This window comes from Dromiciops gliroides, chromosome 3 (assembly GCF_019393635.1).
Source record: "Dromiciops gliroides isolate mDroGli1 chromosome 3, mDroGli1.pri, whole genome shotgun sequence".
Classification (NCBI taxonomy): Eukaryota; Metazoa; Chordata; class Mammalia; order Microbiotheria; family Microbiotheriidae; genus Dromiciops; species Dromiciops gliroides.
Window position 1 is genome coordinate 11,241,309 of NC_057863.1, and position 27,928 is coordinate 11,269,236.

The 27,928-nt window shown below is 48.9% G+C and overlaps 1 protein-coding gene across 3 annotated transcripts in view; it reads left to right on the plus strand.

The window, feature by feature from the left end:
• LOC122748583 (high density lipoprotein binding protein) overlaps positions 1 to 27,928 on the plus strand; it is an 86,000-nt gene that overhangs the window by 54,078 nt on the left and 3,994 nt on the right. For all 3 annotated transcript variants that reach the window (XM_043994288.1, XM_043994290.1, XM_043994289.1), the window contains exons 3-21: positions 1,688 to 1,800; positions 2,692 to 2,849; positions 3,300 to 3,515; positions 5,075 to 5,281; positions 8,692 to 8,907; positions 9,454 to 9,768; positions 11,084 to 11,188; positions 14,817 to 14,895; positions 16,187 to 16,326; positions 17,179 to 17,283; positions 17,470 to 17,583; positions 18,420 to 18,506; positions 18,629 to 18,760; positions 19,161 to 19,379; positions 20,674 to 20,895; positions 21,229 to 21,447; positions 24,619 to 24,757; positions 27,086 to 27,240; positions 27,716 to 27,820. In XM_043994288.1, the coding sequence (XP_043850223.1) occupies positions 1,725 to 1,800; positions 2,692 to 2,849; positions 3,300 to 3,515; positions 5,075 to 5,281; positions 8,692 to 8,907; positions 9,454 to 9,768; positions 11,084 to 11,188; positions 14,817 to 14,895; positions 16,187 to 16,326; positions 17,179 to 17,283; positions 17,470 to 17,583; positions 18,420 to 18,506; positions 18,629 to 18,760; positions 19,161 to 19,379; positions 20,674 to 20,895; positions 21,229 to 21,447; positions 24,619 to 24,757; positions 27,086 to 27,240; positions 27,716 to 27,820 (3,009 nt within the window). In that variant the 5' untranslated portion in view covers positions 1,688 to 1,724. The remainder of the gene's footprint in view (positions 1 to 1,687; positions 1,801 to 2,691; positions 2,850 to 3,299; positions 3,516 to 5,074; positions 5,282 to 8,691; positions 8,908 to 9,453; positions 9,769 to 11,083; positions 11,189 to 14,816; positions 14,896 to 16,186; positions 16,327 to 17,178; positions 17,284 to 17,469; positions 17,584 to 18,419; positions 18,507 to 18,628; positions 18,761 to 19,160; positions 19,380 to 20,673; positions 20,896 to 21,228; positions 21,448 to 24,618; positions 24,758 to 27,085; positions 27,241 to 27,715; positions 27,821 to 27,928) is intronic.

Here is a 27,928-nt window from a genome sequence, read left to right on the forward strand (position 1 = left end):
CCACTCCCTCTTGGTGACTCATTAAAAGAGAGGCAGTAAAGGGACCGAGGATCAGAGAATGACCCAGAGTTGGATTGGTGTGGTGAGGCCCTGGGCTCTCTTTTAGGGTCTACTGTGGGCTGGGACAAGGCAGGTAGAGATGTGGACCTGCCTTCAGTGAGCTCACAGACCGCCGTGTATGTGCAAGGCATGAATGAGGGAAAATGAAAACCTCATCAGGGCTTCAGAGTGAAACCCTGAGAGTGAATGACTCCTGTTACTGTGTATGGGTAGGTGCCTACCTTGGAAGTGGTCGTCACTTAGGTTATTGGGCAGGCCCGGGTGAGAAGCTGTTGGCCTTTTTTTTTTCACAGCTTCAGAGAAACCTGGAGACCTGCTGTCCTCGGGCCTCAAAAGGAAGTCCTTGTGGCTGCAGGAGGGTTGTGCCGACATTAGAGAAGCAGGGCCTTGGGGGTCCTTGTGGGAGAGGGGATAGACTTATGTTAGAGAAGAGAAGCCTGCTGGGAGAGGCGTATGATTGACCCATCAAATGTGGGGTAGACATAGGGTGAGGCTTTACCCACTGCACTGTTTCTGCAAGAATTTCTGTGATTCATTTTAAAAGAACAGGAAATGGGGCAGCTAGGTGGCGCCGTGGATAAAGCACCAGCCTGGGATTCAGGAGGACCTGAGTTCAAATATGACTTCAGACACTTGACACTTACTAGCTGTGTGACCCTGGGCAAGTCACTTAACCCTCATTGCCCTGCGGGGGGCCCCCCCTCCCAAAAAACCAAACCAAACCAAAACAAACCCAGGAAAGATACTCAGTGCCTGGCACATGGGGTATTACTCTCTTGGGTTACACACTGAGTTCTTATGGTGGATCCCCCTCACTCCAGGATGCCATGGCACACTCTGCTTTTGTGTCTCTGCCTGGGTCTCAGTGAATGTTGGCAGCGCATACTGTGAGAATCCAAAGGATGAGAAGGCTTGCCTGGCTTGCCCATGTCATGGTATCACAAATCCATTGACCTATTGAGTTCAGTAGAGTTTTGTTGAAAGATCATCTAGTGGTGATGGAATAATATTATGCTATAAGAAATGACAAACAGGATGATTTCAGAAAGCCCTGGAAAGACTTGTATGAAGTGAAGTGAGCAGAGCCGGGAGAACATTGTGCCCAGTGACAGCCACATTGTTTGATGAAGAACTGGGAATGACTTCGCTATTCTCAGCAGTGCAGTGATCCCCAAATCCCAAAGGACAAATGATGAAGCAGACTGGCCACCTCCACAGAAAGCACTGGTGTCGATTGAACACAGACTGAAGCAGGCTATTTTTCGCTTTCTTTCATTTTTTCTTTTATTTGTTTTCTTGTACAGAATGACTTTTTTATATAATTGCACATGTATGACCTATATGCGATTGCTTACTGCCTGGGGGGCGGGGGGAAGGGGTAGAATTTTGACTCAAAACATTAAATAAAAAGGTTTATTATTTTTAAAAAAAATCATCTACACCTGGACCTCTCCATTTCTGTTACTTCTGGAAGCCAACAGGCCCTAGTGGGGGCATTTTGATAACCTTGGGATGAGACAGCAAATAGAAGCTTGGAGTCAGGGGCAGGGGCAAAGTTTTGAGACTGTGGATCTCAGCCTGTCCAGATAATTTGACTTCTCCTTTCTTGCTTCTTCCCCTCATTTAGTGGCATACCCGGATTGTGTGTAGGTGGAACATCGACAATGAGCTCTGTTGCAGTTTTGACCCAGGAGAGCTTTGCAGAGCACCGCAGTGGGCTGGCCCAGCAGCAGATTAAAGGTAACCATGTCACCTGGCACCCTGCAGGGTGCTGTCACCCTGGGACCCTGGGCATCCATTGCCTCCACAGTTTTCTGGCTTTGAATTCTATGAGACCTTGTTGTGTGTTCTGCTGGGCTAGGTGGTAAGGATGGTGCCTCGGGCGCACATATGCTGAGAGGCGTGGTATATTGAGTTGGCAATTTGGCCTGCATTAAGATAGTTGTGTGGCAGGGGCAGCTAGGTGGTGCAGTGGATAGAGCGCTGGCCCTGGACCAGGAGGACCTGAGTTCAAATCTGGCCTCAGACACTTAACACTTGCTAGCTGTGTGACCCTGGGCAAGTCACTTAACCCCAGTTGCCTCACTTAAAAAAAAAAAAAAGATAGTTGTGTGGCTCTTCAAATAATAACTGCAGGATTACTGAACCCCACTTCTTAAAACATGTCGTGCATTGGTTTTCCAGTATTTGTGCCAAATGTATGTGGCTTTGGTCCTATCATCGCTGTTTCACTTGACAGTGAGGCAAAGCCAGCTTGCCCACATAACTGTGTCGTGGAGTCTCCAGTCCCCAACCATGACCTCATGTTGTACTCAGTCAAGCTGAGCATCCCAGATGTGATGGATGGGGGCTGTGTTTGAGGGGAGAGAAATGGACTTGGGTCTCAGGTCAAGCAGGCCTATTGAACTTAGTGTTTGTAGGTATCTTGTTATAAAGGGAGGAAGAAAATGAAAACATCTTTTCGGTGGTTTCTTTTTCATCCCAAAGCCAAAATGTGAATGAATTGGAACGGATGGGTTTACTAGTAGTTGTCACTCATTCTCTGCCTTTTGTTTGGGATTTAAGTTCCCAGCAGTGCTGTTTTTTCCGTCTGTATTTAGAACAGTCCTCTAAGTCTTTGTCTTTCTGTAGTTGCTGCTTTAAATTCGGAAGATGAAAGTGACCCTCCAACTTATAAAGATGCCTTCCCTCCACTTCCTGAGAAGTCTGCTTGTTTGGAAGCAGCTCAGGAGCCTGCTGGGGCCTGGGGCAACAAGATCCGGCCCATTAAAGCCTCCATCATTACTCAGGTGGGAAATGCAAGAAGTGTCTCTGACTGGGTCCAGGGGAAATGGCTCTGACCCAGGGTAATATATCCGGAAATGGGAGTGCATTTGAGTTGTGGAAAAGGTGGCAAGAGTGCCAAAGGGTTGTGTTTGGGTGGACAGGAATCAAACCAGCTTAGGAAAGTCTCTCTCGAGTCGACAGGTAGCTACCCTGTCTTCTGGCCATTCTCTGAGTCCAGTGAGGGGGGGACCTCGCTACTTTGAAAGGATGCTTATTGGCTTCTTCTCAGTTCCAGCAGAAATAGGTCTTCCTTCCTTCCCCCCCTCCCCAGCTGAACTAAATCGATGTTAGGACTATGCACATACTTTCTTAGTATAGTCAGCCATGGTCCAGAATACTGGGGCCTTGCCCACTTGCAGGTCACTCAGGTTTAGCTCAGACAGTAACCTTCCCTTGTGCCACGGTTTGAGCAGGTGTTCCATGTGCCCCTGGAGGAGAGGAAATACAAGGACATGAACCAGTTTGGGGAAGGGGAGCAAGCCAAGATCTGCCTCGAGATCATGCAGAGGACCGGTGCTCACCTGGAGTTATCCCTTGCCAAAGACCAAGGCCTCTCCATCATGGTCTCTGGGAAGCTGGAAGCGGTCATGAAGGCTCGGAAGGACATTGTTGCGAGGCTGCAGACACAGGTCAGTCTGGGTGCTGTTGGACCCATCTGGGCCTGTGTGTGCCTGAGGCCACCATGGCATTGAAAAGTCAGCTTCTTCAGGGCGATTAGTATGGTGGAGTCCGGCCTTCTCAGGCATGACACAATGACTTTACCAACTGGAGAGAGCCAGCAGAAAGCACAGCTCCTCCCTGGGGGAGGGGTGGGAACGCCTAAGTTCCTTTGAGAAATGTGTAGCCTTCCCTGCCTGTAGCCCCTTTGAAAGTAAGAGGAGCAACTTAACACTTACTAGCTGTGTGACCCTGGGCAAGTCACTTAACCCCAATTGCCTTACTAAAAAAAAAAAAAAAAAAAGAAAGTAAGAGTAGCATACGTCTTATGTCCTCAGGAGCCACAATGAACCATCGCCTTCTGTTTTGTGGAAATGTCCTCTCTGTCACTGACCGCAGGGGCACATGCTCAGCCCCAGAATGGTTGGGTCACAGGGTTGAAACAGTTTCTTAACTTGGCTCCCATAATTCCATGTTTTTCAGTACACCTTGACCTTTCACATCTGCCACGCTGAGTGTTTGGTGTGACAGTCGTCTTGAACGAAGCCCCTTCAGCATGGGCTGTTTTCATTGTTTGTCATTATTGCCAATTTGCTGCATGTGACACAGAAAGATCCAAGTTGTTTTCGTTTGCATTTCTCCTATTGAGTTGGGGCAGTCTTCATGTGGCTCATTGGGGTGGTTTCGAGAACTTTATTCATACATGATCAATTCTCAAAAGAAGAAATTAAGACTATCGGCATGTGAAGGGTTGCTCTAAATCATTAATGAAAAGAGAAATGACATCATTTGCCAGGAGGTCACTGGCAAGTCCGCAAAGCACAAATTAATGATAGCAGACAAGCCATGGATGTTTCTGCCCCATCGGAGGTGATGAGTCTGAAGAACTCAGAGCCTCTTTGGATGTTGTCTGTGCCTGGCTGCCCACAAAGGACTGAGATAGGGAGAAGGGTGTGGAACCGATGGTGGGGAGTGGCCTTCAGTCCCTTGGTGGCAGTGTTGGTGTCAGTTCCTCTGAGGATGCTGGATATTGGGCTTTAAAGTGTGATGTAACAAAAATGGTCTCTGTCTATGGGATCATCTCTTTCCTTCGTCTGTGAATTCTGTTTCCATCTGAATTGTAAAAGATCCTCTGCTTTGTAGGATGTGGTCGTTGTTCACCCATCCGGAGCTTCATTGTGGTCTGTGCTCCTTTGTACCTGGTGGCTTCCCAGTGTTCCCACCCACTCTTGCTGAGTCAGGAGCACTCCTTTGAGATGGATTTCTTGCCTTGGTCCAACCCCAGGGCACAGTGTCTCTTTTTTGAAAACTGTACCTTATGCCAGCACTGTCCTTTGCTTCCACTCTGGTGAGCCCCTTTTCTGGGCACTGATGTGGTTACTTGAAAGATACCCATTTTCAGAAATACTGGGTATTGCCTTTTATGTTGAATACTCACCTGTTGAATGAGTTGTCTTGTAAGTGAGTTGCTTATATAGGGAAGGGGAGCATCCTGAATTGTCCCTTGCACCCTTCTTTTCCTGGTCCGCAGGCTTCAGCAACGGTGGCCATTCCCAAAGAACATCATCGCTTTGTCATTGGCAAGAATGGTGAGAAACTACAGGACTTAGAGCTCAAAACTGCGACCAAGATCCAGATTCCTCGCCCAGAGGATCCCAGCAACCAGATCAAGATCACCGGCACCAAGGAGGGCATCGAGAAAGCCCGGCATGAAGTCCTGCTCATCTCGGCTGAGCAGGTAAGGCGGGGTGGCAATGGTAGCAGTTGGCCTTTCTCTGAAACTTTGCGTGAAGTGATTCGCTAGCAGAATGTCCAGAGAAGTGGTGATTCTGCCTGCTATGGAGAGTATGGTATTGTTGGGAGATGTCATGTAATCTCATTTATCTTTTTTTTTTTTTTTTTGTGAGGCAGGTGGGGTTAAGTGACTTGCCCAGGGTCACATAGCTACTGTCAAGTGTCTGAGGCCAGATTTGAGCTCAGGTCCTCCTGACTCCAGGGCTGGTGCTCTATCCACTGCACCACTTAGCTGCCCCAGATGTCATGTAATCTCACAAATAGTTAATCAAAAATGTTGATCCTTTTCCCCTTTTGCTTACTCTTTGCTAGATTTATCCAAACCGGAGAGAGGGGTATTGAAGTTTCCTGTCACTTCCTTAACTGTCTGGCTTTTTGTAGCTCGGTTTGTTTCCTTTATGAATTTGGATGCTAAGGCATTTTGAGCATCAAAGGGTTACTTCTGATACTGATTTGTTGATGGTCCCTATCATCCTGACATAGCTTCCTTTTGTTTTTTTGGAATGTTTGTTTTGTTTTTGTTTTGTCATATGATGGCAACTCATGCTTGACACATATCCCCAGAGTAAGTTTTATGTCTCTTTGATTACTTTAACTTAAAATCCTTTTTGAAGTGGCTGTTATATTCCCAGTAAATCTTTTCTCCTCCTTGCTGATCCTTCCTGCCTGTTACCCCTTTCCCTTTAGAGTTCTGCTTATTGGTTCCTTCTTCCTTCCTGTTTTTATTCCTTTTTTTTTTTTAATCCCTTTCCAAAGAGTGTTTCTCTCACTCTCTTCCTTCTCTGTCTTCTCTCTCTCTCTGTCTGCTCTAGACCTTCATCTTCTTGTTCATGACCCCTTTAATTATCTCTTTTCTCTGTATTCTTCATAGAATCAGAACTTCCAAGGCATCCGTTCTGGGCTCTCCCCTCTAGCCACATCCTCCCACTACTTTGTGAAGCTCTTGCTGCGGATTCCCCCTTTCCGCTGTGCCTCACTCGCTGAACAGTGATGAGAGAGGACGCTGCCCTTACTCTTCATCTGTAGCCTCCGCTTGTTACCTTCTTTCTCCATTTATCCCAGAACCTTCTCCCTTGGTCTATGCCCTCCTCCCCCAGGTGCCCGTTGCCCCCCAGGAATTTCATCTCCATTCCCCTTTTGCCCTGACTCTCTCATCTTCAAGGTAGGGCCAATGATCTTAAATTTGATGGTGTTTGGTCAAGCACCAATACCCCAGACAACACCTAGCACAAGGTCCCCACCTCCCTTCACAGAACTTGTCTCTTTACTCTGAGGAGCATTTCTGCATGTAGCCCCCTCCCACCATCACAAGGCCTCCCTGTTTCCGTCCTCCTCCACCCCTGCCTTTTCAAACCTTCTCTCCTCTTCACCCACCCACTGAGGCTCTTTGCCTTCTGAGACCACAGGGATCACCGTCCCCTCACTGCTGTCCTTCAGTTTGACCCAGACCCATGACCCACTCCCCTCTGTTTCCTCTGCTCCCCTGCGTGCACCCTCCCACTTTGTAATGGACTCCCACAAAAAAACATTGACCTGTAGCCAGGGTGTTGCCAAGTTCTGTCCATATTGCCCTGGTCCCATGTCTCTACTTTACCTCCATCAGATTTCTGCCTTCCCTGCTGTCTCCTTGTGTACATTTAGAAAGAAGTCCCTTCCTGGTCACTCTTTGGTCCCCCTGTTGCTGCTGCCACTCCTTTATCCCTCTGGCATTTCTTTTCTTGGAAGTGTTAAGTGAGTAATCTCTTCAGGTCTGGGTTTCTTTCTCAGAATGTTTGGAGCACCTCTGTAATGGAAGTCCATCTTTTTTTCATTTATGGTTACTTTCAGATTTGTCGGATATTGTGCCCTGAGCTCTGGGGCTCTTCAGAACCTGGGATTCCATCCTGCCTCTGTTTTCTGGTGGTGTAGAACTGTTTTGTGCTATTTATATTTGAAGGTCTTTCTCTTGATGGCTTGCAGAAATCGTTTCTGAACGGGATTGTTGAATTTAGTCCCATGTGAATTGGACTTTGCAGCCTTAGGGTTTGTTTTATTTTTGTTTTTTTCGGGAGGCAGTTTGTGGATTCTTTTTCTTTTTGGCATTTCATTTTCCACGTTCAGAAGTTCTTGACAGTTTGCTTCTGTTATTTCCTGCATTGCATGGGATCCTTTTATGTTCTTCAGGTAGCCACTTGAGTGTTGCTTAAGTTATCTCTGTGCAGCTTCTCTTCAAGATCACTGTGTCTTGATTGAATAAAGACCATGTTCTCTTTTAACTGTCTTGGGTTTTGCTTCTCTTTCTAAATTGTCCTATTTTGCCCATTGTTTGTGCTGTGCAGGTCATAATTTCTGCTCCCATAATGATCATTTCTCTTTTTTTTTTTTTTTTTGGTGGGGCAATGAGGGTTAAGTGACTTGCCCAGGGTCACACAGCTAGTAAGTGTCAAGTGTCTGAGGCTGGATTTGAACTCAGGTTCTCCAGACTCCAAGGCCACTTCGCCACCTAGCTGCCCCCATTTCTCTTTGAAACCACTCGGGAACAGTGTGTCCCACAGAGTCCTCTGTCTCAGAGTGTTGGGTCGTTGTCTTTTGTTTCGTAGCATTTATTCACAGTTCCCTGCACTTACTTCCTGGGTGCTTTGGCCATTTCAGTCTTTTTTCCTTGTTTTCTCCTATTGCTTACTTTCTCACTCCCCCTGCAGTGATGATGGTTTCCCTTGGGGCTAGATCTCAATGTGTCTCATTCTTCTTCCCCACTGGGCAGTTCATAGTTCGCCAGCCTAGGTCTGTTCTCCAAGTGGGACCGACCCTCCCTGGCCCCAGCGGGATGTGACGCTCTTCCTTCAGGCTCGGTGGAGCGCATGCTGTCACGCTGATGTGACGCAGTAGGTCTGTAGCTTGGATCTCTGTTTGAAGCCCAGGCAAGTGTCCAGCCCCTTTCGCTCTGTTCCTCTACTCTGCTGCAGAGATCACAGGCAGCGCAGAGTATGGTGCCTCTGTGGCTTTAGCAAAATTCCAGTCTGGAGCAGGAGAAAGAGGGAGGAGACTCAGGGTGAGGGGCCGCCTCGCTGCTAGGAACATGCCACACCCTGGGGGGGGCAGGGCTGTGTCCTCCCGATAGGCAGGGGTTCATACCATCAGTCCTTGTTTCTGAATCTTCAGTGCCTGATCTTGTCTTTGACAGGGCTGTCTGTCTGCTGTTGTGCTGATGCTTCAGTACTGTTAGGGGCTGGGGAGGAGGGGGTGTTTGTGGGTGTCGTGCATGTGAGTACATGTAGTGTGTGTAGGTGAGAGCTGACTGAGTGTATTGCATGAGGGTGAGTATAATAGAGCGTGGGTGTGCACGGCTTGTTCACGCCGTGGCATTCTCCACAGGACAAGCGTGCGGTGGAGAGACTCGACGTGGAGAAGGTATTTCACCCTTTCATCGCCGGGCCCTACAACAAGCTGGTGGGCGAGATCATGCAGGAGACAGGCACGCGCATCAACATCCCACCGCCCAGCGTGAACCGCACCGAGATTGTCTTCACTGGAGAGAAGGAGCAGCTGGCTCAGGCTGTGGCCCGCATCAAGAAGATATATGAGGACAAGGTAGGTTGAGGTGGCACCGGCTGGCAGGGGTCCTGAGCCCCCACCCCAAATGTGTGTTTGTGCCTCTTTGCTTCACAAAGTTCCTGTCTCCTTGATCACATAAAGGGGGGGGGGGGGGCAGGCGGTATTTTAGGGAGTGAAGGCCGTGTGTGGACTTGGGTCAGAGCAGCCTGGTGACCCCCTGCAGAGAGGGCAGGACAGAGTCCAAGGACCTGGAAGGGGAAGGAGCCTGGGGACTTCTTGAGAAGCTCTGCGTCCTACCAGGGCCTTGAGGTCCAGCTCCCCTAGAGGGGAGCCCTTGTGGCCACAGAGAGACTTAGAGGCCGTCACTCAGCAGGCTTTATGTGGGATCGGGCTCCATTCCTTGTGTTCACCGTGGCCTCTGTTGGGCACAAGTTCCACAGCTCTGCCCAGCTCTCGTCTGTGCTGATGGGTCTAAGGCTTGTTTTCCGAGCCTTGGGGCCTCGTGGGAGCCATTGGACCCTGGCCCAGGAAGAGCTCTCTGTCACTTGGTGCCTGACACCCACCTGCTCTGCTTGTCCCCAGAAAAAGAAGACCACCACCATTGCGGTGGAGGTGAAGAAGTCTCAACACAAGTACGTCATCGGGCCCAAGGGCAACTCCCTGCAGGAAATTCTGGAGAGAACCGGAGTGTCAGTCGAGATCCCCCCCACAGACAGCAGCTCGGAGACTGTGATCCTACGAGGCGAACCTGAGAAGTTGGGCCAGGCGCTAACGGAAGTCTATGCCAAGGCGAACAGCTTTACCGTCTCCTCCGTCTCTGCTCCATCTTGGCTTCACCGTTTCATCATAGGCAAGAAAGGGCAGAACCTGGCCAAAATCACGCAGCAGATGCCAAAGGTAGGGACGGGAGCTTCTTGCCCCATCACTTTGCTCTGACAAGCATCACTGCATCTCATGCTGCGTAGAGTACACAGAGAGGTAGGTGCCACCACAGCACCACGGTAGCCTGTCCTGCCCCTCTCTTCAGGCAGGGTACCCCGCCCCCCATCAGTCAGATCACAGGCCCAGGCCCCATCCCTGGCCTTCATGGTGGATTGGCCATTGAGGGTGCAGCAGTCGCTTGCCCCGGGGGGACTCAATGAAGTCGACTTGAAGAACTGTATCATGAAAGCCGGGGGCTTTGTTGGGATTCAGACCCAGAACTGGCCCGAGCGTCCTCTGCAGTCCTCCCTCTGAGGAAGTTGCTTTGAGGGTTTGCTTGGGTCTCTGTTATGTCGTTGGACGAGCAGCTTCCGTCCACGTAGAGCAGGAACGCTCAGACCTAGGTTGCTTGTGAGGCTGTTCAGATCTGTTTTTAGACATAATTTTAGAAAATAGGGGCTTCCATCTAGTGCAGAGGGGCTCGCTCACCCAGGGAGTCTGAGAATCCCTTGAATTTAGAATTTCCCAGGCAAGGGTGTTCATCTCTGTTTCTTGGCTTAGGCCCCTGATTGATGCACAGCGTGAATTTCCTTACCCGCCTTGGTCCTCGTGCTTGGCGTTTGACAGTTTTGTGCATTATCAAGCAGGTTTTTTAGGCAAGCTGAGAGCTGTGTTTTCAGCTCAGTTGGTTCTAGTCTGCTCCTGGCAGACTGCACTGCTCCTGTGTGTGCCTGGTGTCTTGCGCCTCATCTGAGAGGACTGGCCATCCCAAAGATACTGAGAAGTGGGTGATGGCATTGGAAAATCTGAGTGCCGTTCCCAGCTCTGCCCTGTGCTGCCCCGAAGACCCTGGACGCCTTTTAACTCAGTGCACAGGCTCTGTAGCAGGCACTGTGCAAAGTGCCAGAGAGACAACTAAGAAAATGACAGTTCCTCTCCCCACCGCCCCCCTTCCCCTCTGTGGGGCCCAGTGTCTTTATCTGGAAGAATTAGTGACTCGGCCTAGCTGAGGATCTCCCAGTTCCCTTTCTGCTGTGACACCAGTGCATGTTTGTTGTCCCAAGTGTCATAGAATGAATCCGTGTTTCAGGCTTAGTAGAAGTGAGGAGAGGGTTTGGGGCAGGTGCTCAGTTGAGCATCACCCCCCAGCATACACCCCCGTGCTTAACTGGGAACCACAGGAGGCTCTTTTGCTGTTTGATGATTGTATTAAAGTTTGAGGTTGGGAACAGTACTGGTTGTAGATGGGTATTGCAGAGTTGGCATTGGCTTTCCTTTTTGGGGGTTGCAGGTTCACATAGAATTTACTGAAGGAGAGGATAAGATCACACTGGAAGGACCCACCGAGGATGTGAATGTGGCGCAAGAACAAATTGAGGTCATGGTCAAAGATCTGGTAGGTCTCTCCATAGAGTCTAAACACTGGTGTGTGTGAGTAGAGGACATGGAGGGGGGGAGGGAGAAGAGGGGAGCCTTTCAGATTATCGACTGTCCCTGAAATCCAGCGATTAAATAAAAATACAATATCCAGCCCCAAATCTTAGATAAGCTCTTTGATTCAACAGTGTGAACAAATGAATTCTCAGACGACCAATAACATCCCCCACTCCCTGTATGTAGCCCCTTCTCCAGGTTTGTTTCAGTCCAGTTCTGCTGCCTTTGACTCTTACTTGTCTATTATTTTTTGTATGGAGCTAAAATTCTAGCTATTCTATCAAATCTAATGAGTGGTCGCCAATAAATTGTAAGCTTTAGCAAGAGTATTTAAGTGTTTAAGTATTTATTAAAGAGCATTAGGATCAGAGAGGAAGGTAAAAATCTTACTATTTCTGAGAGACCCCATCATCTGACCCACCACGGCGAGGTCAGGAACAAAAAAGGACCCAACGCCTCCTGTGAAGCTGGGAACACCCCCCCACATGCACACACAGCTCCAGGCTAATTGGCTGGCAGCTTTGATAGCCAGCACCCACGAACAAACGTCACTTCTGGCACCAAGGACCTGAGCCGCACGGCTGCCCTCAGATGCCTTCTCCTCATGGCGGAGCTTTCCTTTGTCATCCTCTAGCAGGTGGCATCACTCCAGCGCTACTCTCTCTTTCTCATGTCCTTTCTTCCTCCCTTTCTGGTTGTGGGGCATAAACAGTCCTGGTTCTGCAGGGACTTTGATGCCAACATTTGTGCCACGAGCAGTCTTGTGACTTCTCTCCTGTGGTCTTCATAAAGTCACCAGAGACGTGTGTTCCAGCACCTGCTTGAACAGTTCCTCGTACAGTATTTCCCACTAATGGTCCCTGGGCCTTGGCTTGAAACCTCCGGAAGGGCGAGCCCGGGATTTGTGGAGATCCCCACGTTCTGCTTTTGGGCGATTTTCCTTCCCACAGAGCTGAGGTGGGCCTTTAGGCTACGTACGTCCGATCCTCCTACGTTTGCCCTTTAAGCCTAAGAAGCCATTCAGTCTGACTTCCTCCTCCTGGCCATCACTTTTCCAGGTCTTTGGGGGTATGAACTTGGAATCCTCCGCCGTTCCCCCGTCTCCTTCACAGTGTCTCTCATTATGTATTATCCAGAACTAAGCATGACGTCTCCATTGCTTTCTGGCCATCGCAGAATAGATCAGTGTTAGGATTACCTCCTGTTTGAACCCAAGCATCAGACTGTACATCCACCCCTTAACCTTCATCACACTAGATACGGCCCGAAGTTTAATCTTTTGTTGTGTTCCCATTCTCGAGTTCATGTGCTGGCTCTTCTCAGCTTTGCATCATCTGCAATTTTGATAGGAATGACGTGTGTGCCTTTATGCAGATCATTGAAAAAATGTTAGCATAGATCCCAGCATTGTTTTCATTGGTGACAACTCTTCTTGGGGTCAGGCTGTTCAAAGCAGGTTCAAATGCACCCAGCTTTTCAAGAATAACATGAGATAATTTCTTTAAAGGCTTTGTTTAAATCCATGTTAATTAAAGCTCTAAAAAGGAAGTGAGTTTGTGTCCTGTAGTTGATCTACATCGATGCTCACTTTCTGTATTGCTGCTTCCCTTTCTAAAGGCTCATTAGACTTTCCTGTAATATACTATGAACATAAGTTTTCCATAATTTTGCCGAAAAGTCATTCTCCTTGATCTATAGTTGAAAATGGGGACATCATTGGCCCTTCTTGAATCCAAAGGTACTGCTTTTATTCTCTTTGATCAAAGTCTTTTATGCCATGCGTGCTTCATATTTATCATTGTGTACAACACTTAACATTTTATTAACACTACAATTTATTTGGCTGGACAGTACTTGTTAGGTGTTTAAATTGTTCTACTTCTTAGACATTTTCTGTTGATTTTTGGTTTTGTACAGAGAAGTCCCCTTTAAATTTGTTTTTGAAAATATCATTTGAGGATAAATTCTCTTAGCCATGGGATTACTAGGTCGGATAGGGTTAGTTTTGTGACTTATGCTGCCTATTAACTGTGCAGTTGTCGTTGTTTTTAATTGAATATCTTGTTTTTTCCCAGTTGCGTGTAAAAACAATTTTTAGCATTAATTTAAAAAATTTTTGAGTTCCAAATTCTTTCCTTCCCTCCCCCCATTAAGAAGGCAAGCAATTTGGTATAGATTATACATGTAGAGACATGCAAAACATATTTCCATGTTAGTCGTGTTGTGAAATAAAACAGACCCCCAAAAAACACCAAAAAAAATAAAGAAAAGGTATGCTTTGATCTGCATTCAGACCCCATGACTTTCTTTGAAAATGGGCAGCATTTTTCATCAAGAATTGTCTTGGATTGCTATATTGAGAATAGCTAAGTCATTCACAATTGATCATCTTACAGTATTGCTATTTACTTTGTATACAGTACATTTCACTTTACATGAGTTCATGTAAGTCTTTCCAGGTTTTTCTGAGAGCATCCTGCTCATCATTTCTAGCTCAATACTATTCCATCCCAGTCATATACAACAACTTGTTCAGCCAGTCCTTATTTGATGAGCATCTCCTCATCCCAATTCTTTGCCATTATACAAATATTTTTGTAGGTGTAGGTCCTTTTTTTTTTTTTTTTAAATCTCTTCAGGATACAGAACAAGCAGTGGTATTGCTTGATGAAAGGGTGGGTATGTGTGGTTTTGTAGCCATTTGGGCATAGTTCCAAATTGTTCTTCAGAATGGTCGAATCAGGATACATCCCCTCCAACATTTGCTATTTTCCTTTTCTGTCATTGGACAGTCTGACCAGTGTAGAGTAGTGCCTCAGAATTCAGATGACGTTAATAACTTTGGTTGTTTCATCTGAAAACTGCCTGTTCATGTCCTTTGACCATTTATCAATGGAGGCATGACTCATTTCTATACATTTGACTATATATTTGAGAAAAGAGGTTTTTTTTTTCCACAATAACAATTACTATGTATTGCCCTCCTTCCTATTTTATCCATTTATCCTGCGCTTTCACACTCTCCTTTCACACTGTCCATTCTCAAAAGTGTTTTTGTTTTTGGCTTTGACCTTCCCCAATCTGCCCTCCCTTCTATCAGCACCCCCCTCCAACCATCCCCTTCACCTCCTGCTTCCTTGGAGGGTAAGTTGGATTTCTGTGCTCAACAGAGAGAGAGAGAGAGAGAGAGAGAGAGAGAGAGAGAGAGAGAGAGTGTGTGTGTGTGTGTGTGTGTGTGTGTGTCTGTGATTCCCTCTTTGAGTTGCTGTCCCCTCTTCCCCCCATCACTACAAAAGCTCTTTCACTCTTATGTCTGACAATTTACCCCATTTGACTTCTCCTTTTCCTCTTCTCCCAGTGCATTCCTCTTTCTCACTTATTTTTTAGTTTTTTTAGATCATCCCAGCCCATCCATGTAGTTGTTAAAGCCAGCATCTCTACCTAGCATTTTAAACTCGGGTAGTGAAAGGAGAGAGGGGTGTGTCCCTGGAGAGGAGGTCACAAGGGACTTCTAGAGTAGGGCTTCTCAAACTTTTTCCTCTCTTCACCCCTTTCCCAGAGGTCTAATTATGCATGCTTTCCCTCTATAGATTAACCGGATGGATTACGTGGAAATCAATATCGATCACAAGTTTCACAGACATCTGATTGGAAAGAATGGTGCCAACAGTGAGTTTGATGGACTGTTGTTTCTCTGTCTCTTGGGGTGTTTTGTTTTTTTTTTTTTGAGATATGGCAAGTATCCAGTGTGCTTTCTTGAGGTCTCTCTGAAATGGCTTCTCTTTAGGATTCACCTTAGAGCAGTATGGAGCAGCCCAAACCTCACATTGGCTTGAATTCAGAGGCAGGAGAATGGAGAGCTGCCCCACCTCTGACATTCCTTTTTTGTGGCTTCCGTGGCAAATGAGGAGAGCCTGTGTTTTCTAGGTCAGGAGGTCTCAGCCCCTTCTTGTGTCCTGGACCAGTTGATCACTCAGTCTGGGGATATATATGGACTGCTTCTCAGGAACATGAAGCTCATAGGATTACAAAGGAGAGCAGTGATTTCTCAATACAGTTAGTAAAACATAAGAAAAACAAGTTCCCTCGATGTAGAAGGAAGCTCTCCTCTCCCAGTTCCCTTGATGTAGAAGGAAGCTCTCCTCTCCCCCATTCTCATGGTTTTGGGTGTGGTCAATCGATGGCAAGTTGTTCGATTGCAGAGCTCTTTCCTGAATGTTACTCACAGCACAAGTGTGTTGTGGCGTTAAATCCTTGGGATTATTGGGACTTGATGGTCGTGCTCCTTCTTGGTGAAGGAGCACTCTCCCAGGGCCCTTCTCCCATCAGTACTTGGGATGCCCTGAGGGGCAGCAAAGGAAGGGCCAAACCAAGCCTGTCCTCCGTGTCCTCAGAGATATAAGGACCGTCTCTAAAGGAGCCTTCTCCCAGGTCTGCCACCCAGCCCCAGGTCAGGGTGTTAACGGGTGGCCATCACTACGGGCGGTGGTATTTGATGTTCTCTGACAGGGTGCTCATTCATCAGTAGCCTTTGTCATCTGTTTGGCACCTGAGCTGACGGCTCTTAAAGACGTTCTGACTCAGGGCAGCTTACCAGTTGTTGCCCTGTGGGAAGGTCTTGGCTGTTATGACCAATGAAAAGGCCGACAGTAATGAAGGCAAACCACTGCGCTCTTGGTCAGTGCTGCAGGAGGAAGCTTGGGGGTGGCAGTGCGACTTGGCTATTGAACTCTTGTCCTCTGCCTACCTCACACACACGTTTTTGAGAAATAGAATCGCTGCCTTTTGGCCCCATGTATTTAAAGGGAATTTCATAGATTCATGTTTTCACGAATAGACACTTGGCTTGGCTGCCTCTCTTTAGGCTCAGGGAGGGTGGAATGGTCTGCCAAATGTTTTACTTCTGGGGATTTTAATCATTTCTTTTAGTCATTGTGTGGTTTGTATGTTTGCCCTGCAGTAAATAGAATCAAAGATCAGTACAAGGTCTCTGTGAGAATCCCTCCTGATAATGAAAAAAGCAACTTGATCCGAATTGAGGGGGACCCTCAGGGTGTCCAACAGGCCAAGAAAGAGCTGCTGGAACTCGCATCTCGTATGGTGAGCCTGAAGACTTTGTGCCTTTTCTTGTTCAACTTGATATCCCCACCTCTGGACGGGCCCTGGTTCCTCCCTAAAGGAGCCTTGGAGATGTGCTTAGCGCTAGGCACCCTGAGTGTGCACCCCAGTGGAGCTAAGGGTGATAGGCCAAGCCCCATGGGAAGGAGGAGAACCCTGGGAGAGGAGAGAAGAAGGCTCCCCACATCCTTTCTAGGGCTGCTCTGCCAGAAACCTGATCTTGGGAATCTTTTGTCAGTTCAGCTCAAGATGATGAAGAAGTGCCTGTCCTGAAGGAAAACTGGGGGGCTACAAGACCCGAACAGGGCACACAGGGGAGTTGGTGGCCGTGCCCTTGTTTTGTTAGGAGGGAGGAGGGCCAGAGAGAGTGAGCGAGTGCGCGCGCACATCCATGAACAAAAACCTTTCCAAAGCTCAGTCTGAGGGGCCCAGAGGACGGCCCGGCTGGATACCTGACTCGGGGCGCTCTGCTGGTTGGCTAGTGCACTGTCTGCTTCAGGGTTGCTGTTCTAGGCTGCCTGGGGTCGCTGTGTTACCCCCAAGCTTGGTGCTTCCTGCTCTGCTGGAGCAGCCTGGGCATAGGGGAATAAAGTTCCCGGGTGCCACCGTGGTGGGACTTCCCCTCCACTCTGCTAATGCGAGTCACCTCCCCGAGCCACAGGGAACTGGCCTCCAGCTCTCTGAACATTGTCTCTGGACCTAGAGCGGAATGACTGCACGGTGCTCTTTCCCACTTGATTTCTGTTTCCTCTGTGTGGTTTCAAGAATCGGTGGTGCCTTGACTCAGAAGACCCTCCGTTTCCTGGTGACCTTAAGTAATGTGTGTGTTTCTAGGAAAATGAACGTACCAAGGACCTAATCATTGAGCAGAGATTTCATCGAACAATCATTGGGCAGAAAGGCGAACGAATCCGTGAAATTCGTGACAAATTCCCAGAGGTGAGATTTCAGGCTCCATTTGGAAATAGTGAGGCTTTAATGCAGTGGGGTCCTGTTGGTGTCTGGATACGGGGGTCTGGAGGCCCTGCTGACCTGGGCAGGGGGCAGGACTGCGGTGGGCCCTCTGACCTGCTTTGTGGTCCCATGGGCCTCCCTGACAAACCAAATTGTGGTTATTTCTCCCAGGTTATCATCAATTTTCCAGACCCAGCCCAAAAAAGTGATATCGTACAACTCAGAGGACCCAAGAATGAGGTGGAAAAATGTACCAAATACATGCAGAAGATGGTGGCAGATCTGGTATGCCTGGCTTCTGTCTTTTCTCTCCCAGGGATGGCATTGGCCGGGGGGGGGGGGGGGGGGGGGTGTGTTCTGCATCCAACAAAGGATTGTGGGACACTTGCAACTAGATATGTGTGTGCTTGAGTTCTTTCTCTTTCTTCATCATGTGTACACTTGTTCACATTAATGCCACTTTGCTCCTTTGGGAGAGATATGATTAAGACCCTGCATCTGTTCCTGAGGTGATGGATGGTTGTCAGTCACTGGTATTGGTGATAAGGACGGAGTTTGAGGGTTTGGGTTCATGGTTGGGCAGAGGTCTTTCCTTGATCAGTGCTTCCCCTCCTCGCCCATTTCCTTTGATTTTGTCCAGCTGTCAGATCTCCTGGTGTCTGTCTCCCTTGAAAACTGACCACTTTATGTAGAGTTAGAGGCAGACAGTATGGCACTTCCTTGAGTAGGGGATTGGTCTGGTGGTGCTGGACAGATGTGCTGCCCAGAGCTCTTTGGGGGGGCAGGGGATGGAGTACATTATTTCCAACAGAGGTTGTGGCCCTAAGAAAGGGAATAGTCACCCTTGTCACATGTATGGGGCTTGTGTCTCTCTTTTGCTGCTGTGAAGGACTGGATTCTCGGGGGCTGTCTTGGGGCCTCTGCCTGAGGTGCTGCCTTGGCGTCAGGGGTGGCTTTGGGGAGATAGGCGTTCCTGGACGATGGTCCTCAGTGATGATCAGCTCTTTCCCAGTCTGCTCTCTCCAGATAACAGTTCAAGAAGCAGAAATCATTCATGGACCCTTCATGGAAAAGGTGTCCTCACACTTGTGGTTACTAACAATTTTGTCTTATTTTTTTAGGTTGAAAATAGCTATTCCATTTCTGTTCCAATCTTCAAACAGTTCCACAAGAACATCATTGGGAAAGGAGGCGCAAACATCAAAAAGGTGCAGAGGCGCCCCCGTCCTTGCTCTTCTTGTGCCAGGGTCAGGTCTTAGGGAGGGGGTGGAAGCAGAGCGAACACTCCCCCCTCCCCCACAGCCTTTCACATGGGTCTCTTCCTTTGTAGATCCGTGAGGAAAGCAACACCAAGATTGATCTGCCAGCAGAAAATAGTAACTCAGAGACCATCGTCATCACAGGCAAACGAGCCAATTGTGAAGCTGCTCGAAGCCGGATCCTTTCCATTCAGAAAGACCTGGTAAGGGAGGAGCCATGCTGCTGGGAAAAGCTCTGCTCCCACTCGGGCATCGCGGATCCACTTGGGCTTGTGTAAACGGGGTTGGGTTGTCTGCATGTTCAGTGTGTTTTCAGTGGGGAGGATTTTTCTTGTGACAAATTTTCATCAGAGTTTTAAAACCAGGATATTAAGCCTCCCTCTCCTATTGAAGTAAACAGCCATTCCTTCCTCTCAAAGAGAGTAAATGAGCTCATCTCCCTTTTTGGCATTGTCTGTAGACAATAAAATGAACTTGAAGGTTGTGGGACCCGTGGGCCATGCCTGACACTCAGCCTGTTAGGCATAGCAGTTGAATATTTCAATAGAACCTAACGTGTTCTTTTCTCAAGATAACTAGTTTCCTGCTTTGTTCTGGACTTAGGCCAACATTACTGAAGTGGAAGTGTCCATTCCATCCAAGCTTCATAACTCCCTCATTGGCACCAAAGGCCGCTTGATCCGTTCCATCATGGAAGAGTGTGGGGGGGTGCACATTCACTTTCCCACTGAAGGCTCGGGGATTGACACTGTGGTCATCAGGGGCCCTGCCCCAGATGTGGAGAAAGCCAAAAGACAGCTGTTACACCTGGCCGAGGAGAAGGTGAGCAGGGCAGAGACGGTGGCACTGGGGTATGGTGGGGAGGAACTGGTCCTGGCTGGCAGCTCTCACTGCTGTCCCCTTCCCTTCTCTGCAGGGCTGCTTCTTGTTGTCTCTGCTCAGGGTACAGGGGTGCTAGCAGGGCAGGGTTAGAGTGGGGAGGGCACAGCAGGATGGGCTTCCCTCCCTATACGTAGCATTTGGTTCATGGGGACATTTTATGAGGTAAGACTTCATAACCCAGGCCTTTAATACTTAACCAGTGAGTGTTTGTGGTCTCTGCAGCACCTTAAGAGCACTGGCTGCATTTTATTTCTGGGACCTTAGACCAGTTGCTTGACCTCTTTTGTTTGTTTGTTTGGTTTTTTGTTTTTTTTTTCCCCTGGGGCAATGAGGCTTAAGTGACTTCCCCAGGGTCACACAGCTAATAAGTGTCAAGTGTCTGAGGCCAGATTTGAACTCAGATCCTTCTGAATCTAGGGCTGGTGCTTTATCTACTGCGCCACCTGCTGCCCCTGCTTGACCTCTTTCAGGCTTCTATTGTCCTCCCTAAGATCCATATGGAGTTGACCTGGCTATTTTCCCCTGAGCCCCATGCCACCCTCCTTGTTTTTGCACCTCAGGGTTGTGGGCCAGCGCCCGGGGGTGGCAGCCGTGGGGAGTTGGCACAGGCCTTTGGGCCCTTCAACCTTTCTGGGGATGTCCCACCAAAAGCTGGTTCAGAAGCGGGGAGGCTGTCTTTGAGGACCCACTCTGACCTGCCCTTGTATACTGCTCCGAGTGAAGGCAAAGCTTCCTGGGTCTTGGCCTTTAGCACTGACCGTGGCATTGCTTGGTTCTGAAGCACAGGTGTAGGGGAGGAACTAGGTCCTGGAAGACAGTCCGTGCAGTTTGTGGGAAAGAAGGCGAGGTGGGCAGAGGATAAGCAGAGGGTCGAGGGGAGTGAGTGGGGCGGCCAGTGCTGGGCCTGCCATCCCAGCTGCAGCTGGGCCTGCCGCCTGGTACTTACAGCCCTGCTGCCTTCTCAAGAGCGTTGCATGTCACTCCCAAGGGCCTGCTGGGATCAGGGAGGTGGGGCTTTTTTTTAAAATTAGGAATAAGCAGGACAAGTAACAGTGCTATTTCTCCACACAGTTAGACCCCTTCTGAGCTGCCAGGCCTAATTGACCCCTGGTCATGTTGGAGGTGGGTGGCTGAGCTGTAGCCCTCAATCCTCTAAATGCCCTCATTTCTGAGTGGCTTGTTCTTGGGGGGATGTACCATGTCTAACAGGCCATGTGGGAATTGTGTTTGGCAGCAAACCAAGAGTTACACCGTGGATCTCCGTGCCAAACCAGAGTATCACAAGTTCCTGATCGGCAAAGGGGGCGGGAACATTCGCAAGGTGCGAGACAACACTGGAGCCCGAATAATTTTCCCCACATCTGAAGACAAGGATCAGGAGCTGATCACAATCATTGGGACAGAGGAAGCTGTCAGAGAGGCTCAGAAGGAACTGGAGATTCTCATCAAAAACCTGGTAAGACGGCAGCCTCTCCTTTGGGCCTGTTGGCTCCGGGGCTTGGACCGCTGGCGTCCTGATTGCCAGTCTGAGATGGGATCCTCCGGTGAGGATGGTCGCTGTGCCCGCTTTCTTGTGACCTTGAACACCTAGTCTTTCGTCTCCTCATTAGGCACTGTCTGCAGACCACCTTGTAGACAAGTGAGATTTGAGATGGCGTCATATGACCTAGTAGGCCCTGACTTGTTGGACGTGGGTTGAAAGGAAGTGGGACCTAGAAACAGTGCTTCCCAGGGGTTTCTCATGGGCTTCCAGCAGGAGAATTCATTATCCAGCCTTTCTTGTCTGTAGGATAACGTGGTAGAAGACTGCATGCTGGTGGACCCTCGGCATCACCGCCATTTTGTCATCCGAAGAGGCCAGGTCTTACGTGAGATTGCTGAGGAGTATGGTGGTGTGATGGTTAGCTTCCCTCGTTCTGGGACCCAGAGTGATAAAGTGACACTCAAAGGAGCCAAAGATTGTGTGGAGGCAGCCAAGAAACGCATCCAGGAGATCATCGAGGACTTGGTGTGTACCCTTTGGGGGAAGGGGGATGGGGCCGTGCCTCAGCGAGGTTTTAGTCCCCACGGGCAGGATTCCTGCTGCATCATGGCGGAAAGGCTCCCTGTGGGCTGGGCTCTGTTCTTCTCTGGTGCTCTGGTGTTGGCCTGAAGGCAGCATTTCTTCTCGTTTCTTTATTGTCGCTTTCATGTATGCTTGAAAAACCGAAAGCTTGGCCTTAGGGGCCTGACGTCATGGACAGGTTGGAATCATCTTGGGAGATTACAAGTATTGGTTCAGTTGGTGCCTCTGAGAAGTGGGGAATGTGTTAGGCCTGAGCCTTAAATGGAACTCAGCACTCCCCAGGGGCAGAAACAAGCAGGAAGACATGGTGTGGACACGAGACTGGAGCCTGGGTGCTGTGTACCAGGAGCAGAAGCCAGGCTGCTGTGGCCCATGGCCGTGCACGGGAATGTGCAAGATGGACCCTGGAGTACAGACATTTGCTTGCAGGCAGCATCTGATGGTCCTTTCTAGCACCTGTAGGTGGAGGATGCCTCGTAGAGGGGAGCGACATAGACCAGAGTGTGAGGAGAAGGGGACAGGCCAGGGAAATGTCAAGAAACTGGAAGCAATGAGACTTAGCAGCTGATTCAGCTCGGTAGGGCAGGGAGAGAGGGAAGAGTGGAGAAGGAATGGAGAGGCTGGGGGCAAAGACAAAGATAAGTTGAGTTGAAGGTGTTGAGTATATCTAGGATGGACAGTGGTGTGGGCTTGGGGAGGAGAAAGAGGAGCGGTTGATAGGGAGATTTGGGGGTCTTGTGCATAGAGATGGGAGGTGGCGGGAGGTGGCGAGATTCCTTAGAAGAGGGGAGGGAGTGGGGCAGGGCCCCAGACCACTTTTGTGCATGGGCATGGTACAGGAGAGGCCCAGAGGAAAGATGTTCGTGGGCAGAGACTCTCCACAAAGCAGTGTCATGAAAACCCTGAGTCTGCACAAGGAGGAAGTGCTCAGCAGTGCCAGGCTGCAGCTGCGGGGCATCTGGCAGGAGGGTACACAAGATGAAGCGGCGATGTCACGGGACAGGGTGCTGGCTTAGATGGGAAGCAGAGGGTGGTTAGCAAGGGTGTGTCCTCTGGGGCTGGGCCATAAGGAACAGAACAAGGAGTTCTAGGGTGATTCTAGGGTGGGGAGAGAAAGAGGCCCTGAGCAGGTAACCTCTATTTTTCCAACAAAGGATGGACTATCCCCCACAGAGAGAGAAAGCAGAGGCCTCAGAAGGGAGGCTTTGGGGCGGTTTTATGGCCAGAGTCCCTGAGAAAGGTTACGTTGTCAAGTTCTGTGAGAACTTGATTTTGGTGTCTTAAGTAGAATAGCCATTCCCCTTGAATAGGATGCTCGAGGGGTATGAAGAGGGTGTTTGCAGAGAAACAAAGTCCTCTTATCTCTTGCCATGTAAAGAGGCTCCAAATCACTGCTGAGCGATTTCAATTAGAGCAGCCCTGAGGTTCTCTCTCCCACCCAACAGGATGACACATTCATGCCCTGTTGGTCAGTCATTCTGGAAAGCAGTGCGTACCTTCTTCCCACCAACAGCACTGCTAGCCTGTGCCCCCAAAGAGACCCGAGAAAGAAAAAGGACCTGTGTGTGCAACACGACCAGAGCAGCTCCTCCTGTGGTGGCAGAGAACTGGAAACTGGGGTGGGTGGGCATCAACTGGGGAATGCTCAAGCCATTAATGGGGTAGGAATGTAGTGGAACCTTGTTGTGTCGCAAGAAATAATGAGGGAGCGATTTGAGAGAGCCCTGGGAAAACAGTGATAGCCAACATTTACAGAGCACTTAGGGTGGGTGGGAGAGAGAGAAGTAAATGCCTACTAATTGAAAAACAAAATTAAACAGTCAGGTTTGGAGCGGCTAGTGTGGCAAGTGCGTAAGAGAGCTGATAGAGGGAGGATGTGTCACAGAGGGCGCCCCAGAGACTGGGTCACCCCACTTTGTAGTCCATCCATTTGACTTTGTGATGACTAAAAATAGGAGACGTAGTTTCTGGGTAATGGAATCATTTTATTAATAGGCTGGTGGGTTATTAATGAAAGGTCCGTGGGCCATCTCTCTCAGACCAAATGGCAGTGGGGTCAGAGTTCGTACACCCTTCCAACTGTAGGAGGTCCATCATATAGCACTCAAATGTAATTGGTTAAGAACATTCACATCTAATTGGTGATTGGAGGTAGGTTATAATAAAATGAAGTCAGGTCACTCACCTCTTGGGAAGATGAAAGTGGAGAAAGAATGTGTAAGACCCCTCACCCAGAGTAGTTTCCAAGCTGGGGGTGGCTGTGCAGGCCAAAATACTTTCTAGACAAAAGCATCTGTGTCCATTCAAGGCTCCTTTGTGAGCTTGGCTTGGGCTTGACCCAGATGAAGAGACCTGATGGAACCTCCAGGAGAGCTTGCCTTGGAGGGTGGATCATTGATTATTAATGATTATTTCTCACAGCTTGGTGTCTGTGGTAGGAGTCATCCTGGCTTGGGATTGGAAAGGGATGAGCAGTGATGGGACAGGGTTGTGGAGGCAAGCCCCAGGGCTGGGGAAATGGGGAGGGTCGGATGCAGAGGTCAGGCACAGGAGGCAGGAAGGAGCGGGTTGAGGGCATATCAGCTTGCCTCTTGATGTCCAGAAGTTTGAGGTTGGGACAAGGACTGACTAGTGAGCTCCATGAGGAAGGAGGGAGAAAAGTCACCAAGAGTGACCTTGAAGCAAGAGGAGGACTTGGGAACACAGAGGAGTGTTTTGGTTCTCATTTCTTGAGCAAGGACCTGGCCTGTGCCCTGGTGACATAGTGGGGTGGGACGGGGCAGGAGCTGGGGCTGTTGACCAGCAGTGGGGAGGGGAGGATTGGCATTTGTGTTGGGGGCCATGGCCCGCTGCCCAGGCATCGCACCAGATGAAGCATGTGGCAGAGATAGTTGGGCAGGATTGGCGGTTCTGATGCAGTGCTTGGCTCTGGTCTCGAATAATTGATTTTCTCTTCTCATGGTGAGTGTTTGGACAGAACTCTGTGATCCCCGTCTTCTCTTTGTTTTTTGGCTCGTGTGCAGCATGACCTTCCCCTGCAGCCTTTAACCACTTGATCTTATGTTTCTGTATCTCCCTCTCCCCCCCTCCCCTCCCCCCTCTATGGCCATGAAGGAGGCCCAGGTAACAATGGAGTGTGCCATCCCCCAGAAGTACCATCGCTCCATCATGGGTCCCAAAGGTTCCCGAATCCAGCAGATCACTCGTGACTACGGTGTCCAGATTAAGTTTCCTGACCGGGAGGAGAACCCAGGTGTGTGTGGGGGCTTTACGGCTTACAAAGCATCTTGATCACAACCAGTCTGAGACCTTGTGCCGGCACAAAGCTTGCTTTTCCAGGGTCCCCCAGCAAGTACTTGTAAGCGTTGGGTTCCAGCTCACAACTATACTCTCTCAGCCCAACGTTCTTGGGGTGTTTTCCTCTTGTAAAGGAGGGTGGGCAGAGGTGGGCTTGGTCTGCAGGTGTGCTCCTGTCCGCATTCTAGAATTCCCCAGCCTCTTGAGAAATCTTTGTCCGGGTGGTCCACCTAGTTTGTCGTCTTTTCTCTTGGGAAAGATGTTCTAAGGCAAGATTTTTTTTTTTTTTTTTTTTTTTTTGCGGGGCAATGGGGGTTAAGTGACTTGCCCAGGGTCACACAGCTAGTAAGTGTTAAGTGTCTGAGGCCAACTTTGAACTCGGGTCCTCCTGAATCCAGGGTCGGAGCTCTATCCACTGCGCCACCTAGCTGCCTCCCTTTGTATCTTTATAATTGATTTAGGGTTTGTGTTACACGAAGAGTGTCTGTCTGTCTTTGTCCATCCCCTGCACGAAGACAGATAGCTCTGGCTGACTTGGTTGTCTCCTAGCACCAAGCCTGTGAGCATTCGCTCAGCCATAATATTTCAGACTACTGTCTTAGAACTCTCCTTAGGTTGGGTGTTTCTTCAAATAATCCATTCTTCTTATTTGACCTCAGTAGAATCGTTTCTCTCCCCACAACCCCACATCTACTCTCGAGGGTCCCAACTTGCCACCTTTGTGTCCCCTTGATCCCTCACTCTCTGTGGGAAGATGCTATTAGTAGTGAATGTGTTCCATGGTATCAGAAACCTTTTTCTAGAGGTAGGTCTTAGGGTCAATTCCAGCCTCATTCTGTTGCTTCAGATATCAGAAGGTTTTCTGTCTGATCGTGGAGGGAAGAGGGAGCCCTCAGAAGCCTGCAGATCAGCCCCACCCTGCCCACTGCCCCGGGAGCTTGGTATGCCCTGGGCTGCGCTCTCCTGCATCAGGCCATTGGAAATGGTTTCGTCCTGATTAACAGAACAGGAAATGGAATATTAGAAATGACTATTTTAGGAAAAGAAACTGAACAAGCCATAAATGAACTCATAGGGGAAAAAAGCCTTTTCTTTCCCAACAGAAAAACCTGAGAATCAGGTGGGTTTTTAAGCAAATGCTTTTGTTGTTGCTGTTGTTCAGTCCTTTCAGTTGTGTCCTACTCCGTTTGGAGTTTTCTAGGCAAAGATTACTGGAGGGATTTGTAAAGTGTTCAGAGATCACAGACTACCCCTAGACACGCATCAGGAATACTTGTGACATCATTAGCCCTAGGAACAACAAAACCAACATGTGTGATTATTGCGATAGAGGCAGAAAAAAGCTTTTGACAAATAGAGCGCCCATCCCTGTTAAACACAAGAAAGCAGAGGAGTGAGCAGAGGTGCGATCGCCATCTGCAATGGAGACAAACTAGAAGCCTTCTTAGTGAGATTGGGGTGAAGCAAGGAGCCCCTTGCAGTCTTGCTAACTGTAGTCACGGGATGAGAGTAGGAAAGTAAAGGAATAGGTTTGGAGAGAGGAAACAAAAACTCATTTTGGGCACATGATTGTTTACTTAGAGATCCCTAAAGAGTCAGCTAGAAAATAAAGTGAGAGGACTTGCACATAATTGCAGGATATCAAATAAACCCACCTAAATCATCGACATTTTGGTATGTTACCATCAAAGTTCAGCAGGAAGAGCTAGAAAGAGAAAAGCCATTTAAAATAACAAAGATGAGGGGGCAGCTAGGTGGCACAGAGGATAAAGCACCAGGCCTGGAGTCAGGAGGACCTGAGTTCAAATCCGACCTCAGACACTTGACACTTACTAGCTGTGTGACCTTGGGCAAGTCACTTAACCCTCATTGCCCCGCTAAAATAAAATTTAAAAAAAGAAAAGAAAAGAACAAAGATGGCGTAAAACACTCGAGTCATCTGTCAGGACCTGGGAGCTCTGTGAACAGTTACTGGCTCAGTTGGCCTCCATTTCTTCATCTGCCAAATGAAGATGTTGAGAGCCCCTGCTGCCCAGGGCAGTTGTGAGGGTCAGAGGAGATGATGCTTACTTGTTAAGTGCTTTGCAAACGTGAAGGTGCTATTTAAAAGCTTGTTTTTATCGTTTTTTATTCTTCTTCTTCCCAGTACTTAGCACTTAACAAATCCTTGCTGGCTGGCTGGTGTTGGGGGGATACATGTGCTGCTTCTCTTTGGTAGCCAGAGGCTACGGCTCAGTGCTCCCTGTACCTGTCATGGGTGACCATTTGTCTGTCTCTGTCTTAGCTCCTGTTGTGGAGCCAGCTATTCAAGAAAATGGAGAAGAAATCGGGGAGGGGAAGTATATGAAAGAGGCTGACCCCAGCTCTCCGAGGAAATGTGACATCATCATAATTTCGGGTCGAAAAGAGAAGTGTGAGGCTGCCAAGGAAGCTCTCGAGGTTGGTTGGCCTCTTCTTGGGGGTTGGGGCTGGGTCTTGCCCAGGTGTTTGGGCTCAGATCAGCCCCGCCCAGTGGATTTTTATTTAGAAGCAAATCACATTATTTTCTTCCCCTCTAAAGCCTGTGTTTTGTGTGACACTTTACCTAAGCTTTTCATTCCTCCTCCACAGGGCACTTCTGATTCTAGTAAATTAAAATTAATCAGCTGCAAGTTAGTTCATCCTCCTCGCCTCTAGGAGGTGGTGGCTGCCCTTTGGTGCCACTCCCCATTGAAAAGGTTTTGGAAGACTGGGAAGTGCGCTGCCCCCGCGGGAGTCTTCCCGGTCAGTGGCCCCAAAGTCTTGGCCAGGCTCTGCTCCTACTTGTTTAGCTGCTTTTCTGCTATGCAAAAGAGAGAGCGTGGGCTTCCCCCTGGTGGGGGCTTCTCTCAATCTCCCCCCATTCCTACTGTGTCTTTGGCTCTTGTTCTGGTAGGCGCTGGTTCCTGTCACCATCGAGGTAGAGGTGCCCTTTGATCTCCATCGCTACATAATTGGGCAAAAGGGAAGTGGGATTCGCAAGATGATGGATGAGTTTGAGGTCAGTGACATTCTCAGCTGCTGCCCCAGTTCAGTCCCTCCCTTGCTTCTTGGAAGCCCCCCTTCTGGCACCCCGCTGGAGCCTTCAGCAAAGCTAAGGGCAGGCACA